Source organism: Mycteria americana, chromosome 21, assembly GCF_035582795.1.
Source record: "Mycteria americana isolate JAX WOST 10 ecotype Jacksonville Zoo and Gardens chromosome 21, USCA_MyAme_1.0, whole genome shotgun sequence".
Classification (NCBI taxonomy): Eukaryota; Metazoa; Chordata; class Aves; order Ciconiiformes; family Ciconiidae; genus Mycteria; species Mycteria americana.
In genome coordinates this window covers 8603290-8625513 of record NC_134385.1, presented here as the reverse complement: position 1 = coordinate 8625513, position 22224 = coordinate 8603290, and the positions used below count along the sequence as shown (strand labels likewise).

Here is a 22224-nt window from a genome sequence, read left to right as displayed (position 1 = left end):
TTTAACTTTGGTGCTCCTTAGAAGGTGGAAGACTGTACTACGGTTCTCTGTTTGGGAAGAGCTCCTAATGTGTGCTTTTTCACTCACTTGTGATGTTAGTTTGGTTTTGTTCTTGCAGTCAGAGAAGAACTAATGTAGGGCAGAAGCATTGACTCCCACTAAGTGTGCTTTCAGTATATCTAGTAAATGCATTGAATATGCAGTGCTCTGAAGGTGTCTATTGTGGAAGAATCATGAGGTAGCTGGAGCTGGAAGGTAGCTCAAGTTCCCTGATCCACCTCTTTGCTCAGAGTAAAGGGCTATCTTGAATCAGGTTGCTTAGGGTCCTGCCCCACTAAGTTCTAAGTGTCTCCAAGAATGGAGATTGCACAAACTTTGGGTATCCCTTTCAAAATGAGGGTATTTAAACATTGATACACTTCCCACACACACTTTACAGAATTTCCTTTTGTGTGACTTGTCTATTGACTCACTAGTCAGAAAGAAGAGTCCAGCTCCAACTACCTACTGGGGAGTATAGCGAAGATGAAGACAGCTCTAAAATATCCCTCCTCACCCTCTCTTCCTAGGGTTTAGGCCTAGGAGGAGTCTCTTCCTAAGACTGTACGGGCCCTCTGACAACCTTTGCTGGACTTGCTCCGCTATGGCAAACGAGCTGTACAGGACAGCCACAAACTTGAGTGTTGTACTCCAGTGGAGTCTCAAAAGTACCAAACAGAGGGGAAGAAACACTTCACCAGCCTCCTGGTTATGCTCTGTTTGAAACTGTGCAGCATAGTTTGCCTTGTTTGCAGTAAGGGCTCACTGCTGACCTACACTTAAATTACAGACCCTAGAGGCCTGTTGTGCCAAACTGGAACCTAGCCAGCTGGTCACCAGCCTCTACTGATACTTGGGGTTGTGCCAGGTGCAGTAGCACTTTGCATTTGCCTATGTTGAACTTCAATGAGTCCCTGTCAGCAATGTTCTGTGGCCTGTTGAATGTCTTTCAGAATGGCAGCCCTGCCCTCCAGTGTCAGCTGCTCTCCAAGTTCTGTATGAGCTATGCACTGGCAGAGAACATGCTTTGTCTCAATATTCAGACAATTAATAAAGATGTTAAAAGTATAACCTCAGTGTTGACCCCTGGAAAGTCCTACTAGGAGACAGTTGCCAGTTGTTTTTTGTACAGTTGGTCACAAGCCTTCCGAGCCTGGCAGTAGAGCTGATTTTTCCACCCGCGTTATTGTCCATTTTTCCGTATTTTAACAATTTGGTTTTAACGATAGTATGGGAGGCTGTCAGAAGCCTTGCTAAGTCTGACTACTCTAATGTTATCTGTAGCCTGTTAATCACAGAAGGTAGTCGGGTTGATAAAATGTGACTTGTACTTGGCAAATCCTGTCTGTTCCCAGTCATGTTTTTGTTCTTCAGGTGCCTTCATGTGGTTTGCAGGAGAATTTGCCCCATAGTCTTTCTGGTTATGCTGACTGGCCTGTAGTTCCCCAGGGTCTCGTCCCCTTGGTCTTCAAAATGGGCATGGTGGTTTCTTCCAGTGGCTGTGACCTTTCAGAGCTATTATTGGTCTTGCAGTGACATCCGTGATCTGCATCGACACCCTTGGCTTCTGTTTGGTACCATGGATGCTAACATGATTGTCTTAACATCTCATCTGTTTGTGCTGCTTCATGCCTCTTCCCTGCCCCCAACTCTGCCACTAGTCATAGGGACCAGGAAGGCCAGAGTGCAGAGCTTAACAGTAAGACTTGAGGCAAAGTTATTGAGTACCTTAGCTTCTTCAGTGTCCTCTGTTGCTTGATGCCCTGTCCTGTTGAGCTGTTCTCACACTATCTTTGGCCTTCCTTTTGCTTTCAGTCTTATATTTTCCTCAGCAAAGTGAAGAAAACAGATGGATGCTTGTGTCCTTCAGCTTGGCCCCCAGAGCCTTGCATTTACTCTGGATGTGCAGTGTGATTGGTGTCCCAGTGTGTGAGCAGCAAGTGGTGATAGTCTGAGGACAAGCCTTGGCAGCTGCTTTGCAATATCCCAGATATAACTCCCTGTCAAGCACCAAACCCTGTAAGACGTGAAGTCTGATTAGCAGCTGAAGTTGGTGAATGCTTAGTTAGGATTTTAACAATGGCAAGTGATAACTTGCTTTGTTTCATTCCCCTTTTCCCATCTTGCCTATTACATTAAAGACTGGTTATAGCTGGAAATCCTGTTTATTTAAAGGTTAGTCAGGACATCATGTTACTTTAATGTCATGATTAGTATAGGAAGAAGATTAGCCTAGCTGTGGAGTACAGTAATACTAGTTTCTGGAATCAGGAATACATGTTGTGCTATCTTACCAGCTTACACAGAAACATACAAAATATGCTTTACTTTTCCTTGATTTCCCTGTGCTTTTTGTAACAACAAGATCTCCTACAGATACTTAACACCTGCGGTGCAGAACACCACCCAGTGTTCTTGCTCATCCTCTAAACTTTCACAATTCATTGTCTGCTAGATGAGTAGGAGGGTGGTTGCTATAATGAGCTTTGTAGGAGTATATACATTTCTGTGGTCCCCTTTTGATTGTTGGAATCTTCACTTGGTACTTGCTGGGTATTATTTTCTCCTAAACTTGCCTGTGTTCTAAGTTTAGTGAAAGAATGCTCCAAAGTCATCTGGATGCATAGACTCCTTGAAGAGCCCTATACACTTAGTTTCATATTCTAGAGACTGACGGACTATCCAGGGGATGAGTAGATCCGTATAAACTTGCCACTGGACACAGACTTCAGTGGTGAAGTTAATACTCAAGTTTATTCCATATAGTACACAAGTATGCTATGGTACGCTTGGAGCAGATACATGTAATCGGGCAGTGAGGAGGGAACAACCCTGTGTTAGCTATACTTCACTTTAATTTGGGATTTACTGAGTAGCATGTCTGATAGTATGGTTTCACAGTTATTTGAGAGGAGTCCTTTAAGAAACTTCTGAGACTATTACTTATGACAGCTATGGATCAATGTAAATGAAACCTTCACTGCAAGAATGTAGTTTTCCCCTTGTGAATCTTTTGCTGGGAGTAAAGCTTCACTCTTTAGTGCGTAGTTGCTTTGCCCAAGAGTTAAATCCAAGTTCTCCTGTGCAGAGATTTATGGAGTGCAGTTTGCTGCAGTATTAGAAAGGAAATAGATAGTTATATCAAAACATCAGTTGGTCTGAAATTAGCATCTGATATTAAACATCAGTATCTTAATTTATTAAGATAAATTAAGATGTATCTTAATTTATTAAAAGGCATCTAATAATTAAATGCAAAGATGCCTTTTATTGTGAATGGTCAATGGGAAAGTCTTGGGTATTTTCATAGCAGATTCACTTGGTTAGAGAAGGTAACTCAGGAACTTGAAAAAACACATCTTGTGTGTTGCAGTGTGGAATGAAGTTTATTGCTGTCTTTTGACAGCCCATGATACGAGGCTCTTTGGGAATCAATCCCAGAGTAACCAGTGGTCATAGCATTAGCCCCATTTAATTCTGATAATTCCGAACACGGAATTGATTCCGAACATGGTATATAGAGAGGATACAACAGAGACTATTGAAAACAAACCTGAGGTTAGTAATAGTGTTAAAAGTACTACCGACTTAAAACACAGCTCACTAGAACTAGGGGACATTGTCATGTATCAAACTAATTCTTAAACTTAAGACGTGTTGTGACTGTTGTGAGAAGTGTTTTTACTGAATGTGTAGCAACAAATTGCCTGCAGTTAGTTGGCTTCAGTTTGTCAGCGTTAGGAAATTCTGTGTGGTGATATTTTTATTTTTTCAGTGCAAGTCACCCTAGATCAGTTTTCCTGCTGGGGACATTAAGTGCTGGAATCTGTTTCCAGTTGCTTTTTCTTCTGCGTTAGACTCTAGACTTCTTTCCATGTGTAATGTCTCTTTTTTTTCTTCCCTCCTCAGATTTCCAGAATTACAAGCGGTAGGGCCTTGATCGCTCTGAGTGTTGTGCTATGTATACAGGTTTGGTGGATAAACTTCAGCTGGAGACCCGTTCAGTGTGGAGGGTCTCTGGATCAGCTTTCACAGCATGTCAGGATCGGAAATCCCTGGATCTTAGAGTAAATGCACTGGACATGGATTAGTTTCTAAGCAAATAGTGTATCTGTATCCAGTAGAAGGGTGTTTTCATCTTAATAAAGGAAATTATTCATGATCCAGTTTGGTCTGGATTGTGAGGGTTGTACAGCAGTCTCTGCTGTGTATATTGTGTTCTGCTTTCTCTTTCTTAAGTTCTTGGAGATCTCTTCTTGTATCTCTAACCACAAGGAAACCTGCATCTTCATATGACCCCCAGTCTCACCCTTTTGGTAGATGAGTGTCCTTTTTGAGCCTCTCCCATTGCACTGTTTCTTATGTAGCTTAAGGATGTCCCCCCTGTCCGTCCACCCCCCCCCCCTTTCCTCAGACTAGTGAGTGACAGCTTTAATAACACTCAGAGAAGTGAATTGACTGGCTCATCTCGCTAGTGCTAACACTAAATGTAAAATTTTACACTCTCGGTGTTTTGTTATTCATTTTGAAAACTATTTAGTCTTCATTCCAGTTTCTTAAATGACACTAAATGCTTTGATACAAAATCATCCTTTGTCTTTTATACAATAATTTCTGTAATTTTATTTCTATGTACATGTGTACATGGAGAAACATAAAAATTGCAGAAGAGTTATAACTGCAGAATAGACTTCTTGAGTTAAGCCATTTCAGTTAACTTTCAGTACTTTGAAATTGGGAAGTTTTGCTGTAGGATGAGAGAAGTGAAAGGATATTGTACTGGTAAAATCCCAATGCAAACACGTCAAAACAGTAATTACTCAGAAGAATGCTGTGAAATTATTAGAATACAGTCAAATATTAGGACAGATAATGTAAAATTACATTGGTTTAATTTTTAGCAAAGACTTTTTATGACTTTTTTTATATTTTGTAGGATTCACATGATGCGTTACTGGAATTTGGGAATAACAACCTCCAAATATTGGTGGATATCACAAGGGAAGGAGTATGGAAAAATCCAGTTCTTCTTAAAATTCTATCCCAGCAACCAGTAGAAACTGAGGAAGGTAAGAATGTGATTGTAGAGATTATATATGGTTATTAAGAAATTACTTGGTGCAGTTTTGGTGGGGAACCAGGGATTTGAAGTCAGAAGAGTTGTATTTTAAATTGCATTGTGCAGTAGTATTTGTATGTTGGTAAACAGTATTTATGATGAAACTGTCTCACTGGCACTCTGAATAACGCGTCCTTGCTAATGCATCTCTGCCTGACCTATACTATCCATCAGTTTGAATATTTTGAAACTCCATTTTTAAAAATAATTATTTCTTTTTTTCTATCATAAAAAATACAGAAATTTTGCTCCCTGAGGTGGTTTGTTCTTCATAACTCTGTGCTTTCAAATGTTTTCCTGAATGCATCCCAGGGAGCAATTGCGTCTGTCCATGCCTTTCAGAGGCATAAAAGATGCATGTGGAGGTTTACTTTTATTAAGCTCTGGGCTGGGAAGCTCACTGTTTTTAGGCTATGGAAATAAGACCTTGAGTCAGAAAATGTTGAGAGGTGAGGAAAAGGAGTTTTTAGTGTCACTTTTTATGATTTTTTTAATGTCTTCTCTTAAACTCTCTTCCTTTACTCACTGAAATTTTTTGTATCTATTAGTGGTACCATTAAGTACTTGCAGGTATTTCTTAACTGTTCCATTAACAGTACATGAGACTGCAGTTTACCTCAGTAGTAATCTAAAGTTAAAAATAATATAGAGGGGAAGAGCAGCTTAAAATATTTTCTTAAAAATTAAAGGAGCACAAAAAGCGATTTTAAGTCAAGCTTTCTTCCATAGTAGAATCCTTCTTTCTGGCTTTGGGTAGCCTCTCTTTGAGTTGTGGTGTTAGTACTTTTGATAGATAAATGAGAAACATATTAAGCTTCTTGAGAGGATATGTTGCTTCCCTCTGCTGGAAAGCATTAAAAAAAAGCAGCCAAGGGTGGACTGCAGTCTTTGCTAGCCTTCACTTCAGGTATTCAATAGTATGGCAGAAACATTTGAACTCTAAACGGCATTTAATCCCATCTCCAACATGTCTTGAAAAGAATTGCATTCCATACTAACATCCTGTCTTGGAGTCTTTCGTTTATAGTATTGTTATGCCATCAAGTTGCACGGTTGCTGCTCTTAGTGTATTCTACTCAAAAGGACTTGCATTTCAAAATTGGTCCATATTACTGAAAACTTTCAGCTATTGAAGAATCCCTTACTTGGAGAGTGGTATGCTGGTGAGGGCTAATGATTAGCTAGTTTTGAAAACTCCCTTTACCTATGGCAAGCCAAGAGCTGTTCTGGAGGATTGGTGTGAATTCCAGCAGGAGTGATTTTTCTCATATGTATCTGTGTGGACTCCATTATAGATTATTTGCTTCTTACACACATGACTGGTTTTATCAATGGTTGTATTACTAAATGTTGCTACACTTCTTTGTTCCGCTGCAGGAGGACCTTGACATGTTTCGGACTACCTCTTGACTTCAGTAATGGGATAGAACTAGTTTGTTCAGTCCTTCTGGCTTTTAATTTGGGTTGACATTTCTGCTGACAAACTGATTGACTGACACATCTCTGACCATGTTGAACTGGGCTGAGTGTAGGTTCCCATTTCTGACGTCACATGGTAACCTTGGAACTATTGATTTCTTAGTGTTCTTTATTTAGTACGTATTTGTCTGTTTAGCTAGATCTGAATACATACCCAGAAGAGTTGTCTTCACTGGTGTTTCTTTCATGTGGTGCAACAGGACATTCATTGGAGCTTGTCTGGAAATTTTGTAACTGCACAAGTGCATTCTCATATAGTCTGGAGTAGTCCACAGGCATGCTTAAACAGTCTGAATGTGACTTTGGAATCCCTTATTAGACCAGTCTGTCAAAGGAAGGTTTCTCAAATCATAAGGTAAAGAGTTAGATATTTTAAATAAAGAGCAGTTCTAAGAAGCCAAATATCTGCCTAAAATGTCGCTTCTTACCAAGTGTCTTGCTTTTGTGGCAGTCTTGGAAACCTTGGTTTGGTTTGGTTTTTTGCTTGCTTTCAGGGTATCGAAGAGCAGATAAACTGAGAAAAGTGTCATCCTTGTGGCCTGTTGACATGCAACATAGCTGCTTAGACATATCTGAAAGATCTTTCTATGAGCTTTTCAAGCTGTCTGAATGTGTCATCTTAGCACCCAAGCAAGATGTTTTAGATATTGGTTGAGTGCTTTCAACTGGCAATGCAGGGAACAGTAAGTAGTAGTAGAGCTTGTGTGGTATCTGTTGACACGTAGAAAGACGGCGAGAGCACCACATGGGAGTCCTCTCCTGTTTCTGCTGTTCTGGTTTTCAGCAAATACTGTGAAAGTGGTAGATCAAAGTAGTAGCATTATTAGTAGTGGAAATGAGAAAATAGCGAGAGGGGGAATGGGGATATTTAATAGCTACAAATACTATAAAGTAATGCTTCAGTAGTTAAATAATTCTGTGCCCTTATATTACAGAGGATGGAGGGCTTTTTATTTGGTTGGTTTTGTCCTTGTTAGCCTCTTAGGAGACTAAGAGCATGTTGAACAGGTATTGAAGATTTGCAGGGGATTGTAGGAGAGAGCGTAAGGTCAGGAAAGACAATGTAGGGCGTAGGATTCAGTCTCCTGTAATTGTTGCCAGCTATTCAATAACATTTCCAAGAAATCAAAATAATGCATATTGTGAGTCACTGTGAGTCATAAAAATCTAAAATGTTACAGGAAGAGAGAAGTAGACTGAGGGCATACGTAAATTTACTCTTCTCAGAAGGCAAGATGAATGTGCCAGATTTGTATATCCTACACTGTGGTGCAAGGCAAAATGAAAACTTAAAGAAATCCTACTCTCTATGCCAACAAATTATGGCGTGGAAAATCTTTTGACTCCTGAATTGTGCTGCTGATGTAAGTGGTTTATCTTCTTGACCTTATTAGACAAGTGTAATTCAGTGACTGCAGAAGTTACTGCTGAAATACCAACTGATCCATGAAGCTGTATCATACCATGTGTTATGATTAGTAAAATCTTGTCGGCTGTGTTTTACTTTCATTTCTTTGTTCAGTCCCTTCTTTACTCTGAGCTAGGAATTCAGATGCTGCTGTAATATCTTTTGGCTTGCAGAAAGTCTGTCTGGGTAGTGGAATCACTCTTTTTGGCCTTGTGTAGGACATGGTTAGAGCTGGAATTAAGCAACTATCTCTAGATGTCTACTGGATTAACTTAATCCTTTTTTACCTTCAGAATCATATCAGGTAAATGCTTGTAGCTGTAGTAGGAGATCGTAAGTCACTGATTAGTTATCAGGTTTGTCTTCCTTCTTTTACTTGTGTCACTTTTTTGATCTGTGTGATGTCCTCTTCTGACTACCAGGCTCCATTTGATAGAAATAGCAGGAATCAAAATGTGCTTTCTACAGGTGACCCCTGCTAGGGATGACAGCTCTGCTGTTAAGCACATTGAGTAAGGGCTGCAGAAAGAGCTCTAGCACAATGGTTTTTCAGTTGATTTAGTTGAACTGCCACTTTGTCCTTCAGTACACCAATGGTTTCACAGAGTATTTTCTGAAGTGTTGTTGTAAATGGATGCTATTTCAGTCATCTAAAACTTAGTTTCTTCGCATAGCTTGTATTTTGTGCTTTTTGGCTTTTTATGGGGTGTGTCTGAAAAGCATTCCTAGTTTTTGCTGTTGTGGGCCACTGGTAAGCCAGATGTGAGAGTAGCTCAATGTGCCCAGCTGAAGCTTTGTTTTGTGAACTGGTAGTTCATGTTAATGATAATCAGATGCTTACTTGAATTGAAGATCCTGAAAATGTGACATGTTCTTGTCTCTCTTGATTAGAGTTCTTAATTTTTTTTAATGGTGTTTTTTTTTATGCACTGGCCCTGAAGAGGAACTGACATCAACTGTAAATATGGCTTCCCAAATTTGTGCCAGCAAAAGTTTCATAGCAGCTTAGATTCTGTCTGCTGCTTCTATGGCTGTTAATAAATTAAACTGCCATGTGTCTAGGGTGGTTGTTGCTGTTTTGTGCTGCTCAAGGTGGTTGTTTTGGGCATGAATATTTGCTTGAGGAAAGGGCCACAAAAAATCATTGCTGCTTATGCCTTTTAGATGACTAAATTATATGAGCATCCCAAAATGAACATAATAGATGCTGTTCGGCAGTCTTGACCTCTGATGTTCTTGTATGCCTAAGGAAGCTAGCTTTAGTACTCTTATTTCAAGATTTTTTTTTTTTTTTTTTTTTTGCTTAACAAATAGCATCATTCAGGAAGAACAAAGAGGTTAGGGTGAGCTTGTTGCTATGTGCAGCAGATGAATGCCAACGTGTTGGTATGTCTCTATTGACATGAGCTGATTTGTAGGAAAGTTGGGAGAACTCTCCACCACACTACTATTGTAAAATATACAGACCTCGTTGTTGTTTGTGCATACTTAACATACTTTACTGCACTTAAGCACATTGTTGTCCTGTTCCAGAGGTACTTTCAGTGGAAATGCTCACCCAAGATGCTGTTTCTCTTGAACATTTCTCATAGTGACCACAGTCTTTTCATGCCTTAGTGCCATCCATGCTTTATAAAGGTTGTATTCACAATATTGTGGTGTAACTTAAATTCATCTTGTACTGCAAGTGTTTTGGGTGAGAGGGGAATCTCTTATCCTTACTTTTTGGTCCTGGGATAAGAGAGCCCTTTAGATATGTGCAGAGCTTGAAACTGCACTGACCTTTTACTAGTCTAAAGGGCTTGGAGGAGGGAAGGGTTTGCAAGGTGTCTTTGCATTGATTTTTATAGCAAGCTGGTTTAGTCCTGTGATGCTTGGTAGAACACTGGGTCAGAACAGACAATGGCAGGAGGTCTAGAAAAAGAAGGAACAAGAAAATATGTTCATGGACATGTTTGGAAACATAGCAGATTTAGGACTGGGTACAAAATTAGGTTCTCTGAGGGGAAAACAACTGTTCTGAGGAATAGGCAGCACAATGAGTTTTTGTTCCCTTTTCAGGGAAAGGGAGGTTGTTGCAGGCAGGCTGCTGGAAAAGAATAGACACTTCAGAGGAAAACTGAGTACCAAGATAGAAATAATTCACTAGTCAGATATCTAACTTTTGCTCCTACCTTCATCGCTTACATCTGCATGACAGAGTAGCACAGTTTGTCATTTGCCTCCTTTGCAGCAGTTCCATACACACTCCCTTGGGTGTGGAGGAATTGGCCCAGGGGCACAGGCCTTCCACCCTTGGGGGAGGAGGGGGGTGCACATGCTTACTGGCCACTCCCAAAGATTGCAGCAAGTTGAGACGCTTTTGTCCATACCAGTAGTGAGTCCACCTCCTGTATTTCATTAGCAAGTTTCTCTCAACTGTGCTTAAAGATAAGCGTGACCTGAAAATACTGAATTTGTCTGGCTGACTGCAGGTACTCTTAAACACTTCCCATGTCTTGACTAGATGGCTCTGACATGTCAGTAAAAACTTCATTTGAGCAATTGTTAAGTGCGTGTCTAGCTGTGTAATAAAAAACAAGAGGAATCTAAATCATTCTTGGAGTAGGTAAACAGAATATCTTATTTTTTTCCTAGTATTTCCTTTATTCTTCTCATGGACCTGAAAAACATTTTTAATTCTGTGGGCCAAGAGCTGCAGAAACAGGGACTACAGAGCTGCTTTGAATGCTTGTGGGAACTAAAAACCGTTACTGACATGCCTATGAATAGTATGCTTCACCTGGATAGATGACTTTATTCTGGTATTGAGTAAGCAAGACTTCTTAGAGTTCTTCCTTAACAGTGATCTCTTGGCCACCCTGTTGTGATAGCAGTCTCTTGCATCCAATAGGATGGATATTGAAGCACTGTTAGTTTTCCTTGATAAATTTTCAAGCACAGTGTCGTATACAGATGTAATTTTTAAGAAAGAGAGGAGGTTTGTTTCCTAGCAACTGGAGATCTTACTGCAGACTGTCTCTTGGTCAGCCAGCTTTTTTTACCTTCTCCGTTGAAGTCACTTTAATGTGAAGTGTCAGTGTCAGCTATGCCAAGAGTTTACTGCTCAGAGGTTTTTCCTGTGAATAATGGAAACCAGTACCATAGACTTGAATCTTAAAATGACCTCTAGTGGGCCACTAAGCAAACTCTTCTGCAGAATACTAGTAAGTCTCACTACAAGCATGTAGTATGTACTTGGCCCCTGAAATGAGTTTTCTGTTTAGGTGCACATTGTAAGCCTTCTGCCAACTAGTGTAGTGTCTGTTAGAACATGTTCTTTTCCTGTTTGGACAATAATTTAAGTGCAGAAAGCATGAGAATTTTCTTGTTTTGTATTACATACAATCCTCTCTTTCAGAAATTTATATACTTTTGGTTTCTTAGCTACCCATCTCACATAGTAATAATAAGATACTAAAGTAGTGAAAACGTTTTTATGCAATGGCTCTTCCAATAAGTTGTTATTCTAAAGCAAACGTTCTTTTTTGACTAATCCAGAGTCTCTTGCAGGCTTTACAGGTAGCTGGTTGACTACAGCTGCTGCAGAACACCGGTTCTAATATGTGATTTATCAGGACATCTCAGGCATTTCCATAATTTCTTCTACAAATCATCAGACAGTTTGTTCCTTGGTTGATATGTATTATTGCATGCAGTAGAAGAATGTAGAACTCCTCTTTCTTAATTCTCAAGGGTCTTTTGAAATATGTACAAATCTGGAGACTAGTATCAAGCCTTTCTGTAGATATTTATGTTAAGCTGGAAATAGCACCATAGCTGTCTTGAAGCATACTATTTCGTCAGCTAAGGCAAAGTACATGTACTTTAGCAAAGCTTTTGATGCTGTCTCTCACAGTATCCCTCTGGATAAAATGTCCAGCATACAGCTAGACAAGTCCATAATACATTGCGTGAGCAATTAGCTGCTGGGTCAGGCTCAAATAGTTACAGTAAATGAGGTTACATCAGGCTGGCAGCCAGTCACCAGTGGGGTTTCCCAGGGCTCAATTTTAGGGCCAGTGCTCTTTAATGGTTTTATAAATGGTCTGGGTGCAGGAGTCAAATGTACATTAAGTAAGTTGGCCAATGATACTACATTAGGACAAGCTGTGGACTCCTTTGAGGGTGAAGAGGCCTTACAGGGAGATCTGGATAGACTAGAGAGCTGGGCAATCACCAACCGTATGAAATTGAACAAGAGCAAGTGCAGGATTCTCCACCTGGAACGGGGTAATCCTGGTTATACATACAAATTGGGGGATGAGGGGCTGGAGAGCAGCCCCACAGAAAGAGATCTGGGGATTTGGGTTGATGGCAAGTTGAATATGAGTCAACAGTGTGCCCTGGCAGCCCAAAGGGCCAACCGTGTCCTAGGGTGCATCAAGCACAGTATAGCTAGCCGGTCGAGGGAGGTGATTGTCCCACTCTACGCTGCGCTGGTGTGGCACCACCTTGAGTACTGTGCGCAGTTTTTGGCACCTCAATACAAGGAGGACATCAAATTACTTAAGTGTGTCCAGAGGAGGGTGACCAAGATGGTGAAAGGCCTCGAGGGCAAGACTTAAGAGGAGTGGCTGAGGTCACTTGACTTCTTCAGCTTGGAGAAGAGGAGGCTTGTTGAGGTGCGAGACCTCATCACTGAGGGGTGACCTCATTGCAGTCTACAACTTCCTCAAGGGGGGGCAGCGGAGGGGGAGGTGCTGATCTCCTCTCTCTGGTGACCAGTGACAGGACACAAGGGAATGGAATGAAGCTGTGTCAGGGGAAGTTCAGGATTGGACATTAGAAAAAGGTTCTTCAGTGAGAGGGTGATTGGTCCCTGGAACAGGCTCCTCAGGGAAGTGGTCACGGCACCAAGTTTGTCAGAGTTCAAGGAGCATCTGGATGACCCTCTTTGTCATATGGTTTAGTTTTAGGTAGTCCTGTGAGGAGCATGTACCCGGGAAGAGAATCAAACTAAATCTGTGAGGTTTTCAGTCGGATAAAGTAAATTTTGCGAGCTACTGACAAAAATAATCTGAAGTTACATTTTTACTATTGAATTAGTTCATCAAGTCTCATAATGATTAGTTGTATTTGGTTGATCTAGAGCATAAGCCTAGATGCAATTCTTCCAAGGTACCACAAATTAAACGCAATTAAACGCAATTCTTCCAAGGTACCACAAATAGAACATTTTCACCCTCAACTTCATTTTGTATATTTTGGCACTATGGGGGGTTTTAACAACTTGGGTGGGAAAATCTCTGGTTGAAAAGTACATAATGCTTTGTTTGAAATTTTTTTTTGTTCTTTGGAATATGAAGCTACAATAAAGTTGAAGATTTTGAATCTCAGCTGAACTACTGGTATCTTGTTCAAAATATACAGTCTGTGTGGTCTTTAGCCACTGCTGTGGCATACTTCCTTATTGTGCTAATGGATACTGTCGGGGGGGGGGGGGGGGAGGCCTGTCTTCTGTAGCCCAACATTCTCTCCCTACACAGTTGGTCTGAATTTGTTTGGGAGAAAATATTCAATTTATTCCTGTCACTTTTTATCACACCTAGAGTTTCCTAAGAAAGCTGACCATACTTACACAAGTTCGTAATAAAATAAAGTGTGAATGCAGTGAGACAATTTTAAGTGTCGGCTGTGAATTAGTGTATTCTCAAAGGCTTTTTTCTTTTCCTAGCTAATAAATTGATTACACGAGAAGGGCCTTCCTTTCTGCAGATGCGAATAAAACATTTGATGAAGTCAAACTGCATCCCGCAAGCCACTTTCTTGTCAAAATTGTGTGCAGATTCTCCAGAAATTGCAAATGTTTCATCTTTTCGCCAAGCCTACATCACATGTGTGTGTTCTATGCTGCCTAATGAAGACTCCATTAAGGAGGTTAGTAACCCATAGTCCCTTTTTAATGTATATTTATCAAGCATTTTAGAATTATTTCTGCGATACTAAGAACTGAAGCTGAAGAGTGAAACTGTTGCAGCAGCGTTCCAAAAGAGAAATGATCTATTGCATACTGCAATAGGAAAGAATATTTGTATTAACTGCTGGTGTAGATGGGTATGTATTACATGCTTGCATTAGAGGTTAGATGTGTTTGAAAGCTTAAAATAAAGCTTGTAACTTCAGTTCCCCTTGTAAGCAAAATATAATTGGAAAGCCGTCTTTTCTGACTCAAATACTAGTACTAGAGCAGTTACTTCTCTTCTAGTTGTTCTGACCTAGGAAAGAAAAGTTTAAACAAAGAACCAAAACAAAACAAAAAACCACCAAACAAAAACCTCTTTAGAGTTGTTGCTCCAGAACTCTAAACTTGTATTTAGCAGTTAGTCTTCCTCTTACAGTAACATAGTAATGATTTGTGCTAACACATTGCAGTTGTTAACAGTGGTCATACAACTCTTGCGTCTGTTGCCTCTTGATCTCACGCATCTGTTATTTTATCAATCTCACTGTTCTTGTTAGAATTGTATGGATTTGGTGTAGTTCTGAATGTGAGACCTGAACATTTTGAGTAAGCCTCTGTGAAACTGGAGGAAGCTTCACATTTTTAAAAAAAAAAAAAAAAAAAAAAAAGCAACTGTCTGCACTTCCTGAGTGAGTGGCAGACTTGTTTGGAGTGTTCTTGTAATACACTTAAACTATTTAAAAAACATTTCTTTAAAAATACTTTTGAAAAAAAAAATATTTGGATAGGTATACACTCAGACAGTCTCTTCGGTCTGAGCCAGATTCCCCTCAGTTTGCTGTACTGTAGGAGCAATGAATGCATTTAACAGCCCACTGCAGACACGATCTGTGTACTGGAGGCGTTGGGCATATATGGGTAACTTGCACCATGTTCTTTGATTGGATTGGCTACTAATGATGAATGGCATAGAAATCACATTAAACTGTATTCAGTTCTTAGTTTCATTTAAGAGTTGCGAGGTGTAGCTGTACCTGTTTTACCTAGATACTCACAAAAGTCTTTGCTTGCCAGTCAAGTGTAAAAGCTAGAACACAGATTGATGAATTGAATCAAATAATGGTAATCACTTAATTAAACCTTTTATGGGAAAATGAAGCCACTAAGCATCAAAGCAGTATCTTAAAACAGTATGTTTTTTTGACTTAACTGGACCTGTAGTCAACACTGTGAAAAGTGTAAAGTCAGTGGTGTTACAGTGCCAGAAAGTTGACGTAAATAATTGGCAATATGGGGATTTGCATGTAATTTGCATGCTTGGTCACAGGTATTGTGTAGTTGGCACTCTTTACAGAATTGCTGAAATTTGAGACTTTTGAAACACTTTTATTTCCACCTTTGTTTTCAGAAGGCAAGAATTTTGTTCTATCTTCATGTTATCTATCGTCTTCCTCAGGTAGAAAGTTATCAGGTCTAATGACAAGTGGGGAAAAGAGATGGAAAAAAGATGAAGAGCTCAAAGAATGATAGCTGTTGGAGAACAAGAGCTGGCAATGACCAAAAACCCAGCAGTCGGAGAGGGAATTAACTGTAATAGTAGAAATAAGGGTTAAGTGAAATTTGAAGTTCAGAGTAGGATGGGGTAGATGGAGGAACAGCTAAGAAAGTAAATGTTACAAAAATGTGAATATGAGTGAAGATAGCTTGGGGAGGACTGGAGAGAAAAAATTTGTTTTGGAAGATTAGACAATGTATGATCATCCTGTTCCAGGAACTGGAAGTGATTGGAATGGCTAGGTCAGGCTTGGAAGTTAAATTGCTAAACTCCTAAAAGTTAAGGCTGGTGAACTACTTCTATCTATATCTATAGGTAATAACATACATATATATATATATGTATGTGTGTGTGTATGTATGTACATAGATATATATACACATATGTACATACATACATGTATGTGTATATATGGTTATAACTCTGTGTGTGTATATACACTATATATAAAGTTGTCCCTTGCATTTCTGGTACCTTCTGGTACCTTGAATTGATCCTAAGGCACACATGTAACAAATAATATGACTATGTAATTATTTGTTCACAAGAATCTCGTGGTACTCTGCGAGACACATAGAAAGTAACAGAACTAAGAATTGCTGTCCGGCTTACTGATTCCAATGTTTGGCTTGAATTTGCCAATTTTATTGAACCAACTAAAATGCTAATTAAAGAGGTTGTCCTACACAGTAGTTAACAAGTAGTTAACAACACTCTTTATTATTGCAAAAAGCATGAAGCCCCAAACGTTCTCTAAGATAGCTTTCTCTGCAAGGCAAGTGCCAGCGACATGTAGCAATAAAACAGGGTTTTCAAATTAAACAACCACTTAAAGTTAAAGCCAGATTGTTTTACAATTTACACTTACAGACTCAGAGAGTATGTTGTCCCAACTCAGCCAGTGGGAATTTACAGTCTCTGAGCTAAAACTAAATTGCTTTTAGGTGAATGGTATCTCTCGCTCCTGAAAGGAGGGTGAGTGTCCCAGGATAAGCAGGTTGGGTGTCCCTTTTTTAAGGAGTATTAACGTGTTGTCCTACTAAAAAACTGGTAGAAGGCTTAGATTAATGGTAGGAAATCTTTATGATGACATAAGAAATGAAATATCTTTGTAATGTTGAAACTTTTTTCCAAGTGGAAAAAAATCTTCTTTATCTTTTATATGGAAGATAAAGACAAGATAAATCTTACATGGTTGTATGTTCCATGGAATAACTTTGAGAAGTAAACTGTCATCCTTCTTGTTAATGGAATGTGGGGAGGATGACAGCATTTTTCAGCAATTCTAATTTAAAATATCTTAGTACTGTTCATTCTGTCTCTGAACTTTCATTCAGCTGTTGGTCTTGTTGGGATTCAAACAGAATAACAGAAGCACACTTTCATTTAATAAATGTCTGGTTTTTCACTTAAGTGATTGACTGGATATTGCTGGATGATTTCAAGCTGTGCATTTGGACTTTTTGTCTTAAATATTATTAAAAAGAAAAAACAAAGCAAACAAACAAACAAAAAAACCTCCAAGGTCTGAAAGGAGATGGATCATTGCCAAAGTTTGAAATAAACAGGACTTGAAATCAAATTGCCTTGTTGCTTTACTCAATAGTTAATATCCTGAATATGAGTGAGTTTGGCCAAAAAGAATAAATTTTCTATGTGAGAAGGAGAGTGAATCCAACGTGCTCTGTGACTGCAGGCCGGTCCTAACGTGACAGACTTGCCTGTTGCTGGAGCTGATGTTTGTGCTGTTCCTGCTGGTCCAGCGCACAGCAGAAGTTCCAGGTCTTGTTACAGTGTGAGTCTGAATGAGGAGTAATTAATGGCTATTAAAAATGTGGGGTTTATCATTCTATAGCCTAAGAAACCCTAGTAAGTAGGTTTTAAGTTTGTAGTTTTTAAAACACTGGCAGTGTTGTTCAGTGATTGTTCCTTTAATGGAACTGGGAAACTGAGCATGGTCTCTGTCAACTGTTGCCTGGCCACATAGATCATAGATAGGCTGCCACATTGTCTTCAGATTTGTGGAGGAAACATATCCCATATTTACATGCACTGACAGTTTTTGTTTTTCTAAAAACCAAGACCTGGAAGATCAGGCTTGTATCAAACCACTGCAGGCAGCCTCTTGCATTATTTAAGAATGTTTCTGCAGTATTGAGGAGATGGCAGTGTATAATTGTGGAAATTATCAAAGACAAAAGTTTGGGTCACTTAGCTTTGTTTTCCTAATTTGCTTTATAAAATGGGCTGATGGAAATTGTAATCTATAAAGAATAGGAATAACTGAGTGGAGAGGGGTGGTAGAATACTGTGAGAAGACTGGAGTTTCCCAGCTATTGGACATGTACTCAACGAGACTTTCCACACAAGCTGAAAGCCTGTGTGCCTGTAAGTACTGAAGGTAGATGAGAGCGTAAGAAGGGTACTGCTGGCAAAGGATGTTGGAGGGAAATGGTATGCAGCAGTATCCTTTTTTTTATCTGTAAGCTAGAACAGCCGTGTTCTCTCCTGTGCAGTGATGAACACCTTCAAAATTCTTTCATGTGGCCATTGGTATGGGCTTGGTTTTTCGTCTTCCCCAACCTGATGGAGGTGGCACTTGATTTGCAGATATTGTAAGTTCTTATTGTCTCTGACATGCAAGGAGCAATGATGTCTGTCCCCTTAGTTAGCAAAGCATTGTCACTTAAATCAGTTTGTGAGGTTTCTCTCTTGCCAGAGGTGAGTCAGTGACAAAACCCTCAGACCAAAATAATCTGCTACATTTTACCTTTTTCAAATGTAAAACTGACACATCTGCAAGCACTTGCAGCTTGTGAGTTGCTCTAAAAATGTCTGCTGCAAAAGGTCAGTCACAGGTCTCAAGTTGAACACCAAAAGTCAGTGGACCCCAGTTTATAGTAGCAACAGCTGATTAAAGTAGATTTTGCTTGAGTGCAATATCTGTTCTGTGAAGTGGAATAGATCTGGTGGAAAAAATGTATTAAAAATAGTGTTGTCTTAATAGTAAAAGCACTTCATAATTACTGTTTGTGGTCTAAAATACTGGGCTTATAACTAAGGTAATGCCCTGTTTTGATACACGGATAGGTACTGCCTTTAAGTAGGCTTTCCAGAACTTCCATGGGATTTGTCTCTCCTCTAAATACTTCTATTTTTAACATCATGCTTTGGAGTGTGATTGTTCAGACTCAGCACTTATGGACGAAGAGGACAAGAGACTGGCTTTTTCAAGTCTCCTGACCTTTTTGGATCTGGATTTTAATTTTCAAAAGGAAAACAGGGATGCCTGCAAGTGCAGAGAAGGAATGGGAAGTTTTAGATAGACTGTTGCCTGTGTATAAGTATTTTGCTAAGCTGCCCAAAATGGAAGATGGTCCCAAAGAAACCTTAATACTGAGAAGGGATCAGAATTAACATATGTGAACTTCTCATGCCATTCTGTAGCTGAAAGGTGTGGTATGAACTCTGAGTATTAAAAGGAGACATAGCGTTTTGTTCGTGTTTGTGAGACCGTTTCCTTTGATACAGTAAACATGCATTTCTTTTGTAAACATGCTCAGAATAAAGTGCCTTTTCTTTTAATTTTCTTTTTTTTTTTTCTTTAAGATTGCAAAGGTGGATTGCAAAGAAGTACTGGACATCATATGTAATCTGGAATCTGAGGGACAAGAAAACACTGCATTTATTCTTTGTACAACATATCTTACTCATCAGCTTCAAACAGCAAATGTGTATTGCTCTTGGTAAGTAATAAGTACTACTGCTACTCCTAAGTGTTCCTCACTGGCTTCAATGCAAGAGAATTGAGCTAATATAGTACAAAAATGTGTGGAGAAAGTGGATATATCTTTAACTTCAGAAGTACATCAGACTGAAGTACTTTCTAGATAACTTGTGTCAAAATAAATAAGGACTCATCTTGCTACAGTAATAGAGCAGTTAGAGAAAAGTAATGTTTAAATCATTTAAAAATGAAACAGCACTCATATTGTTGGCATTAACAGTAATGCTTCAACAATATAGTAGCTCTGTAAGTAGTCCTGGATCAGTGCTGTCTGGGTTGATACTAAACCCCTAACCTTTGTGGTTCCACAAAGTATGTTGTAATTCAGGTCTTTGCTCTTGAACACTTAGACCCATGAGAGTTTGATGCCTTTTTTCACTTATTCCACAGAGATGTAAGTAGTAGGAATGTGCAGAGGCAGCACCCTTTAACTTCCACACGCACACACACACCCCCTGAGAGCCTTTTTATATTTTTGTAATTTTTATAACTGAGAATTGTAGTACTAGATCTTGGCCAAATTGTGACTATAAAACTTCTCCTTAACCGGCTGGAGATACAAAACTTTTTGCATCTCTCTTTCAGCAGTGGCAAACTGGTAGAGCCAAAGCAGGGAAGCTGTTTTCTGCCCCTTACAAAATGGGTTTGTAGTTTGGGCTTTCAAAGCATGGCTAAATTTGTAGTTTTCTCCTGTTTAAACGCTGATCTGGATAAAACTTTACATTACCAGACATCTCAAGTATATCTTGGGAATTTGGATTTGGTCAGCTATGGCATTGTTCATTTACTCCACATTTTAAAGCCATTAAGAAAAGTTTTCATAGCACTTAAGTGTCAGCAGGATGATTCATAGTTCAGCCTAGACCAATCATCTGTACCAAAAGGCCAGAAATTTTTGAGCAAAAGCATACCTTAGAGAGAGAAATGAACTGTGGAAGGCTCAAGAGGGGACAGTCCACCACACTTGGAAGTTCTAGAGGCTGACTGTTTTTTCACTACCAGAATGTGTCATTAGACATTAGATTAGAGCCATGTCCAAATAGATACGAGGCTGAAGTCCATCCCATGGTTTCTTTTTAAAGAAAAAATAAAAGAAAAAAAACAACCAAACCCCAACAACTAACATTCTTTCTGGGTGAACTAAATGATTTGCTGTTGTCCAAGGAGACTTGTTAAGCAGTTCTATCTAAAAGCTGTATCCCTAGGGTGCAAATGAAGAGAGTTGGACTTCATCTGTAGCTGAGACTTTTAAACTTTTGGGACTGGGGAACAGACTTCAGTGATGTAGCATTTATTGTTACAGAATAACATCTGGGGGTTTTTTTGTGACAACAACTGTGGGGAGATTTTTTTCCTTGCAGTACGAAGTCTGAACTGAAACTAGTTAGAACTTGAATGAAACTTTCAGGTCTGTAACTCTGTCTAACCTACATTTTCTCTTGACTTGTTAGTCAGGAGAGATCAATTAGAGCTGTAGATTTCTCATCTCCATGCCAGTCTGGCCCATGATGGGGCCTGCCTAAGGCTAAGTCTACCCAAAACATGGTGCAGCTGTAACATGAGTAGGTACTTCCCCATCAGCTTTAAAATTGGCTAGCCTAGGTGACAAGCAGTAAAGGCTTGAAGTGTTAGCACAGTCTAGCAACACACGTATATTCCTACTTACAGAAGGTGTTAGCAGGTTTGTGTCATTCATGCTGAAGTCGTGTCATTATGTCTACGCTGTTGTTAGTGGTTGTTCACATGAAAGGTGCTGGTTCAAACTGTGCTGCTATGTCCATGCATGCCACAGTTGCCCTCTCTGCTGCTGTCTGGTCAAAATCCTCAAGGTCCAGCTGCCTTCCCCCAGGGACAAGACAGGAGAATGAAGTCTTCTGTCTAACACTGAAATTGTATAGGTGTGTAATTCAAATTCTAGTACTGTACATAGCACTCCTTGAACAACAGAATTGCACGCAACTGATGTGGTCTGTACCCACCGAAGAGCGAAGCATCTGGGGTGCTGGAGCCCAGACTGAAGAAGTTTATCTTCTGATGGACTCTTGTCTTGTGAAACTGGTGTAATACTTCTTGACCATCAAATTACTTTCTCACTTTGAGGCTGTACCTCTAAGTCTGTTTAAAAAGTACAGTTGCTTGAAAATAAGGATGCCTTGCTCGTCTAATGGTGAACTGCTGTTTGATGGAGTGGCCTTTTTTATTGACCTCCACCTGCTTTCCTTGTTGGCAGATGCAGATCTAGTGATTATTTAGCCACAAGGTAGGTGAAGTCAAGTGGCTGATATGACATAAAACTTTTAATTTGGAGGATTGCTTTTGTCAGATCAGCCAGCTTAACTGATGAGGCGTGAGATTACACATTACAGATGCAGTGGATATTATGGCTCACAAAAATGAGGAGGCCTCTGCTCTATAAACTGTGGTGATCATTGAAATCATTGCAGAGCTGATTTGAATCAGTGCCCTGGAAAAGAGGTAAGGTAATGTTGCTTTCTCTGCATTAGTAAGTTGAGCTCAGTCAAAAGCGTGTCAAATGTCAGAGTTGGCTAGAAGGACAGGAAATGTTAAGATGGACTTGCTGCAATATGCATGTTTAGCCTAATCCTACAGCTAAAACTAATGTGGAGGAATCACATGCTAGAGGTTGCTTGCTAGCCATTACATTGGCTTAAGTACAGCATAAATATACACTTAAAATATTTAGTCAAATTGAATACATAAACTGAGATGTACTCCTTTCTGTGACTAACTGGTTTTAAGGGGCAGCGATTGCTTAATTCACTTCAAAGAAGGTCCTGTCTGGTTGAAAAAGACAGGATTGTAGTTGAAAGGTTATTTTACTCTGTGATGCTTGATCTACTGATGATTTGGACTCTACTTACAATTTTTCTAG

At 39.5% G+C, this 22224-nt stretch overlaps 1 protein-coding gene across 1 annotated transcript in view; it reads left to right on the top strand.

Annotated features, from left to right (window-relative positions):
* Nucleotides 1-22224, top strand: part of RLF (RLF zinc finger) — a 53091-nt gene that overhangs the window by 19409 nt on the left and 11458 nt on the right. The window contains exons 4-6 of the mRNA XM_075522048.1: nucleotides 4976-5108; nucleotides 13762-13964; nucleotides 19154-19290. Coding sequence (XP_075378163.1) covers nucleotides 4976-5108; nucleotides 13762-13964; nucleotides 19154-19290 — 473 coding nt within the window. The remainder of the gene's footprint in view (nucleotides 1-4975; nucleotides 5109-13761; nucleotides 13965-19153; nucleotides 19291-22224) is intronic.